The sequence below is a fragment of the Propithecus coquereli genome, unplaced genomic scaffold, assembly GCF_000956105.1.
Source record: "Propithecus coquereli isolate 6110/MARCELLA unplaced genomic scaffold, Pcoq_1.0 Scaffold308, whole genome shotgun sequence".
Lineage (NCBI taxonomy): Eukaryota > Metazoa > Chordata > Mammalia > Primates > Indriidae > Propithecus > Propithecus coquereli.
Window position 1 is genome coordinate 875,906 of NW_012148708.1, and position 7,949 is coordinate 883,854.

Sequence of the window (7,949 nt, forward strand, 5' to 3'; positions counted from 1 at the left end):
GTATTTAGTTTATATTTTATAAGTAAGTCTAATAAATTTGAGACTGTATGCCTGAAATCCGGTTTGGTATTTGTATTGGGCATAAACTATTCATCTGCTCAGTACCACTTCCTTTCAAGAGCCTCTTTTTACTTCACGTGGTCCAGTGGGGCTGTCAGTTGAACTCCTCTATCTGTGCATGTATATGCATAAGCACACATACAGACGTGGACATAAGATCAAGGCTCATCCTAATTCAGCCCTTGGCACGGTGACTTCCCTAGGGTGAGGGCATTACAGTTGTTTTTTCTTCTCTTCTTTTTTTCTTTTTTTTGGAGACAGAGTCTTGCTCTGTTGCCCCAGCTAGAGTGCAGTGGCATCATCATGGTTCACTGCAACCTCAAACTCCTAAGCTCAAGCCATCCTCCTGCCTCAGCCTCCCAAGTAGCTGGGACTATAAGCACGTGCCACTGCACTCAGCTAGTTTTTTCTACTTTTTGTAGAGAGAGGGTCTCGCTCTTGCTTAGGCTGGTCTCGGACTCCTGAGCTCAAGCGGTCCTCCCACCCCTGCCTCCCAGAGTGCTAGGATTATAGGTGTGAGCCACCACGCCTGGTCTTCTCTTCTTTTTTGATCATGAATGTTAACAGTGTAGGCTTGCGCTGCCTACAAATGAAGACAGCTTAACTGTCATTTAACAAATTATTGAGTGACAACTTCTTGCCAAGAACTGTTCCAAGCACTCAGGATACAATTAAAAAAAAAAAAAACAGAGCAATCCTTACCCTGATGGAGCTAATATTCTAAATGAAGCCAGTACAGAGTGAAGTAGAGCAAAGAGATGGAGACAGCTGTGACGACAGCATCAAGTCCAAGGATACACAGTCCAAGATGCCAGCACTACCACTGAACCTTCTAATTATTTGAGATAAATTCCCATTTTGCTGAAGCTATGTAAGCTGGAGTTGTGCTATAAACAAGCAGAATACATCTAACTAAATATTAACACCTATGATGTGAAATATGAACTTTTGCTCCCCTATGATGCTCCAGAAATTGCTAACAAATATATAAAAGTTTACCTTGTGCTGCTTATTACTCATCCACGATCGTAAACGAAAATCAATAGGTGAGTCTGTTTAAGAAATTAAAAACAAAAACTGAGAGACGAGGTTATTCCATCAACTAAATACCCAATAATACCTAAAAACAGCAAATGAACATTTTTATATTGAAATAGAATAGAAGCACTTTTAAATGATGGTATAGGAATACATCATGGGCGCGTTAAACTAAAAAATGTTATGCAGGGAATCCTAAAAAAAGTATACACATGCCAAATAACTTGAATATGAATCTAATCAAGATTTTACAGCCATCTTCTGCTTAGTAGGGAATGTGGGAAAGGCAGAAATAAGAGAAATGACCCCCTGAGTAAGGAAACTACAAACCCAAACAATGGGACAAACTACAGGGTGACTGCCCTACCCTATTTCAACAAGGCGTAAGACGTAAGAGATACAACAAAGCACCACAACATAACAAAACCTTCCTCAGACCCTAATTCCAGGAAATCATTATGTACTGGTGTACTAAGAATTAAGTTTGTTAGCTGCATTAATATCACTGTGGTTATGTAAGAAAATGTCCGTGTTTTTAGAGAAGGATACTAAAATATGACAAATAAAATGACATCTGGAATTTTTAAGTATCAGAAAAAGTGGTAATAAAAAGGGGAGATGAAGCAAGTATGACAAAATCTTACACTAACTGACACTAAGGGATAGATGTATAGGTTTTGTTAAAATTGATACATATAATTCAACTCCATAAAACTCACCCTTTTAAAGCGTACAATTCAGTGGTTTTTAGTATGTTCACAAGGTCGTGCGGCCATCACTATCTTCACCATTCCAAAAAGAAACACCATACCCCTTCAGCAATCGCTCCCTACTCCCCCTCGCCAGCTCCTGATGACCACTAATCTACCTTCTATGGATTTGCCTCATCTGTATCTACAGATTTGCCTATGGATAAATGGAATTACATACTTTGTCTTCTTTCATTTAGCATAATGTTTTCAAGGTTCATCCATATTACAGCACATATAGATACTCTGCTCCCTTTTATGGAAGAATAATACTCTATCACGTGGACATACCATATTTTATTCATTCATTAGTTAATGGACATTTGAATTGTTTCCACTTTCTGGCTATTGTAAATAATGGTGCTATGAATATTCATGTACAAATTTTTGTGTGGACACATGTTTTCCTTTCTCTTAGATGTACATCTAGGAGTAAAATTGCTGGGTCACACGGTATCTTCATGTTAAATGTTTTGAGGAACCATCGGATTGTTTTTCGAAGTGGCTGCATCATTTTACATTCTCACCACAATGTATGCAGGTTTCAATTTCTCCATATCCTCACCAATACTTATTATTTTCCATCTTTTTGATTATAGTTATCCTAGTGGGTGTGAAGTAGTATATCACTGCGGTTTTGAATTGTGTTTCCCTGGTGACTAATGATTTTGATTTTTTCAAGTGTTTATTGGACATCTGTATAACTTATATAGAGAAATGTCTATTCAAATCCTTAGTCTACTCATTTGTCTTTTTAATGATGAGTTGTAAGAGTTCTTTATATATTCTGACTACTAGTACCTTTTCACATATATAATTTACAAATATTTTCTCCCATTCTTTGGTTTGTCTTTTTACTTCTTGAAAAGTTTTTTTTTTCTTGCTTGTGAATGTGGAAGTTAATACCATTCTACTTCTGTATATGACATTTTTCATCAAGAGAAACACAAACATCCCTTAAAACTTTTTTACTTGAACATATAAATGTGCATGATTCGTTAATCTTATAACATAAAATCAAGCAAGGCCTTTTGAATATTGAACTACAGTTTGGAGTTACACAGTATCACTGCTGTAAAAGCCTACAGCAGTCAGTTTTCAATTTCCAGTTTTGATACCTTTGAAGGAAGAAAGAGAATATAAAGTACTTAAAAGTTATCACAAAGCAGAAGAAGCCGGTAAATTTTTTATTTTAAATGATTTTTCCCACATTTTTGTAGTTTCTTCCCCACGTCTAATTTGATAGCAATTTTTCAAATGACCAACCTTTGAGTATTTCCAAAGCATTCAAGTTGGTTTCTATAGAAATAATTTTAGAATTTATAATTCACCACTTATATAAAAGTAAGTTTATAAACAAAAATGACTCTTGATAGGAAACGTGAAAAGTACACAAGAAATAGGCTCCTTATCTTGAACATAGATGGCCTCTTTGTGCTGTGGCCATCCAACAGCGTGGTTTCCAAAGGAAAGGGGATTTCGGCTTCAATCAGTCAAGACAGTTAAGAGGAGAACAGTTAAACTGCGGTCTCCAACCCACAGGCCGTGGACCAGTACCAGTCTGTGGCCTGTTAGGAACTGGGCCACACAGCAGGAGGTGAACCAGCAAAGCTTCGTCTGTATTTATAGCCGCTCCCCATCACTGGCATCACCGCCTGAGCTCTTCCTACCCGAACCCCCATGGAAAAATTGTCTTCCATGAAACCGGGCCCTAATGCCAAAAAGGTTGGGGACCACTGAGTTAAGAGACCTTTTCCCATAAAAGTACTGTAAATATGACATTAATAGGTACATGTCAAATCAAAGTATTTTCAGTTTTCCATATAATAACACACACAGAAATATATACTCCAAAAATGGGGAAATGAAAATTAAAATATATACATTACAAAATAATTTCTAATAGTACCTTGTACTTGTTCCAGTGGTGAAGTCCTATCAAAAAGATCCTGGTCCTGAAAGGATTCTGTAGGTTTAGCTTGCTCTTCCTCTGGTCTTGCTATATCACTTTGAATAGCTGACTGTTTCACGAGAGCATTTGACAAATGCTGACTTTCCATATAGTTCCTTTTCCTACAGACAGAACTTTTGTATTAGAGAATAGAATAATGATAAAATGTTCATTGCTTTGGGTAAATCCGTAAAATATCTATTAATCAGTTATGTATTTCATCTCTCAAAAAGAAAAAAATGGATACAGTGAAAAGAAACATGTCTGGGTCTGGGCAGAAACTACAATTGGTGACACTATTGGTCATTCTGTGGACTGAATCAACATTTTGGGTCCAGTGATGTACACTCTATCAAAATCAAGGAGAATATAATATTCCTACTCTGCCTCTCAAGTGATAAAAAGGTTTTTTTTCTTTTGCAAGTAAGTATCCCTGAAACTATCATGTCTAGAGAAAAAGTGAGCTTTCTAAAAATAAGACAGACTTAAAAGATACTGGTGTATTTGCCAAAATAGCTAAATCTCTGAATTAGTAACCATTTTAAAAGTTATACTTTTAGCCCCTGCATCTGTTCTTGTCCGTATCTTTCTACTACCTCTGCTGTTTTATACGTAGATCAAAATATTTTTGCTTAAAGGCAATTCTCCTCCCAACCTCTGCAAAAGCTCTTACACCACAGCAAGAGGAGGGGTGGGGATGGAACTTCAGGAAAAAGCCTCAAAATGGAACGAATTCATCCTTTGACAAACTGATACCTAGAGCCAGACTCAAATTCGGCCAGGATGGATGAAAAAAAATAGCTCTTCCATATTTTGCAAATCCCAACCCTCTGTGCCTAAGGCAACTCTCCAACCCTAATTACAATTCATTTCCCAGTTTCTCTCTCTCTCTCCTTTGGGGATGTACTGGTGAGAAGGCATTATTAGCTTAAGCCGAAGGTGCACTCATGGGGTAGGCATAGGAAAATTTCACCCTGAGTACAAGGGAGGGTAGGGGTGGGTGGAAAGACTATAAAGTCACGTGGGTAGAGGGCACAGAAAGGGAAAAGGGTGGGGAAGCAAGACGGTAACGTGAAATAAACAAAAAAAAGGAGTTAGGCCATTTCGGTTGACTGCCTGATTTTAAAGCCCCCCTGGCGGTCCCCCCGCAAGAAAAGCATACAGTATGACCATTAGAACTTTAGGATACAGCAGGACAGTTGAGGGCAGGGCACACGCTACATTTACCACCACCACCACGCCCCCTTAAAAAATCTACTTCCTCAAAGCTATAGTTATCCCGTTTTTATTAGCCCATGAAAAATTTCCAAAGGAAGCCATAAGCTTCAAGATAAAGAGGCAAGAGCCATTTCCAGTAGTCCAATAAAATGACAGTAAGGAAATTTATAAAAGCGAAGCAATCTGGACAACCAGATTCTAGAATCTGAAAAGCAGATGGGGTATGCAGAAAACAAGAACGTTGCAATTGAGAACCAGAACAGAAAGGATCAGAAGCAGAGGAGAGAAGAGTCCTACCAGGAAGAACCACAGAGATGTTTTGTGAGTACAGGCAGAAGGGCAAGAGGGGCTCAGGATGAGAGCAGGAGAAAGAGGTTAACTGAAAGTCCATCAAGCAGCTCTGACGGGGCACCCGCCACTCCTCCCCAACCCAACAAACATTACAGCAATGTCACCACGGCAGTGGACACCTGGAAAGGGGGCAGGAAAAGAAGGACTTTCCTGTAGAAAAGGTATATAAATTCCTGTGGAGAACAAAGTGATGGTGGTAACAGCAGCCTAGAATAAAGCTTAAACATCTGGCATAAATTTGAGACTCCACTCTAAAGTGAATTCATCCAAGAACAATGTCCCACTCACATGGAAGCCAAATAAAAATGAGACCTACATACACAACAGCTAAGGATGCCCATGTTAGCAACCAGAAGGCAGCCACAAATAAGACATGAGGAAAAAAAGTAGCAGTTCAAGAGATAAAAATGAACAAACTAAACAAATAACCCCAGAGAAAAGGAATAATTTACAGAACTTTGAAAGTTTTCTATTTAGAATCTCAGAAATATTTAAGTAGCTATTATGCTTGTCCCTCAGTATATGTGAAGGATTGGTTCCGGGGTCCCCACATATAACAAAATCTGCACACATTTAACTCCCATAGTCAGCCCTTCCTATACTTGGGTTTCACATCCCTCAAATATTGTATTTTCAACCCACGTTTGGTTGAAAAGAATTCACATGTAAGTACGCCCTCAGAGTTTAAACCAGTGTTGTTCAAGGGTCAACTATACAACCACGAAAAGGAGCCATTAAAAAAACAAATGACCAAAAAAAGAGTTCTCATGATTAAAATTATGATTGTCAAATGATTTAATAAAGAGTAGTAAATTAGAAACTTATCTAGTAAATTAGAAACCTGTCTTTTTGCACTAAAACAGAAAAAAAGGAAAAAGCAATGGAAACAGATCAACCCGGGCAATCCAAAATAGTAGTTCCAGAAAGAGAAAAATACAAGAAAATTGCCAAAGAAATAATAATTATCTAGAACTAAGGCACACAAATCTCCAGATTGATGCCAATCAGAATTTGGTGAATGGGGGGAAATATCTCCGCTCACAGGGGACTCCGAGAGGACTCTAAATATTTCCAGACAGAAAAAACAGTTCACATGCAAAAGATCAAGTATCACAATGACATCAGGCTTCTCATATAGTGTAACAATGCCTTCAAAATGTTGTGAAAATTATTTTCATCTTAAAATTCTACAGTCAGCTAAAGTATTAATTCCAAGGTTAGAATAAAGACATTTTGAAACAAATAAATTCCCCCTCCGCCAGAAGGGGCCAAAGAAGCCGTCCCTCACACAGGGACTAAGGCCATGCCTCTTCAGGCTGTTAACCTCCACTTGGACTGACAACACAGGTCTTCAGATCATTCAGGAGTCAAGGAGTGAGACCACCCACTGCGTCCCAGACCACGTCGCCAGGCCTCCTGTCTTCCCTTAACAAGCACCAGCAAAACCACCTTCAAGACCTCCTCGCTGCCCGTAGAAGTCAAGAGGGTACTCACAAGAGACCCCTTCCCTCCCCCACTTCCACCAAGCTACTTGTTAGGGTTACCGATGATCTAACTTACGCTAACTCCAATGGTCAATTCTTAGTTCTCATTTGATATAGTTGGATAATTGTCTCTTCTTTTATACATGTTCCTGACATGGCTTCCAAGACACCATTTTCCTCCTACCTCTGAGCGCTAATCTTCATTCTCCTTATCTATTCCTCCTGTCCCCTCAAGGCCAGGCCTGGAGATCTTCTCTCCATCCACCTCGTGCCCCTGAAAATCCAGCCTCCTGAGTGGTCTTCCTGCACCCATTCTTGCCTCCCACAGTCTAGTCTCCACAAAGTAGCCAAAGAGAGCCTTTTAAAACATAATTCAGATGGAACCATCTTATGGTTTTCTATCTCTCTCAAAGTCAGAGTCAAGATCCTGCTCACACCCCTCCAGCCTCCTTGCTGCTCTGTGAACACACTGCGTCTGCTCCTACCTTGATGCCTTCATGGTGCACCCTCCACCTGTAGTCCTCTTCCCCGTGTCCCTCCCTCAGGTCTTTGCTCGTATCTTATATCCTCGGAGACCCACACTGACCACTGCCTTCAGCCTTCCTAATGACCCTTTTTATCATTCTATTTTTTTCTAGCACTTTTCCTTTCTAATATACTATAAAATTAGCATATTTTAATATCTTGTTTAACATTTGTTTCGTTCACTGCTATTTCCTAAGCACGTGGAAAAGTGCCTGGCACATACTAGGGACTCAGTCAAAAATACACAATGAGTGAATGAATATACAAGGGTTAGCATCTTTAATATTCAGAAAGTACTTTCAATCCCATAAGAACTCAAATATAAATTTAAACACAGAAAACAAGATTGTCTATAATACCACCATTACCATTTTGGTTTTACAGACCTCCAGACTTTCTTCTTTGCATATATGTACGTATATAAATTATATTTACCTCCAAAAATCAAAGATTAAAAATAGTACCATCAAATATTGGGTGGGCTGGGAGAAGTAGGCATTCTCAAATACATCTAGTGGGAGTATAAACAGGTACAAGTTTTCTAAACAGCAATGTGTTAATTTGTAATGGTCT

General features: G+C 38.8%; 1 protein-coding gene across 1 annotated transcript in view; it reads right to left on the minus strand.

The window, feature by feature from the left end:
• Nucleotides 1-7,949, minus strand: part of CEP192 (centrosomal protein 192kDa) — a 150,089-nt gene that overhangs the window by 133,321 nt on the left and 8,819 nt on the right. The window contains exons 4-5 of the mRNA XM_012649963.1: nucleotides 3,757-3,932; nucleotides 1,060-1,112 (exon numbers count right to left, since the gene is read on the minus strand). Of these exons, the coding sequence (XP_012505417.1) occupies nucleotides 1,060-1,112; nucleotides 3,757-3,932 (229 nt within the window). The remainder of the gene's footprint in view (nucleotides 1-1,059; nucleotides 1,113-3,756; nucleotides 3,933-7,949) is intronic.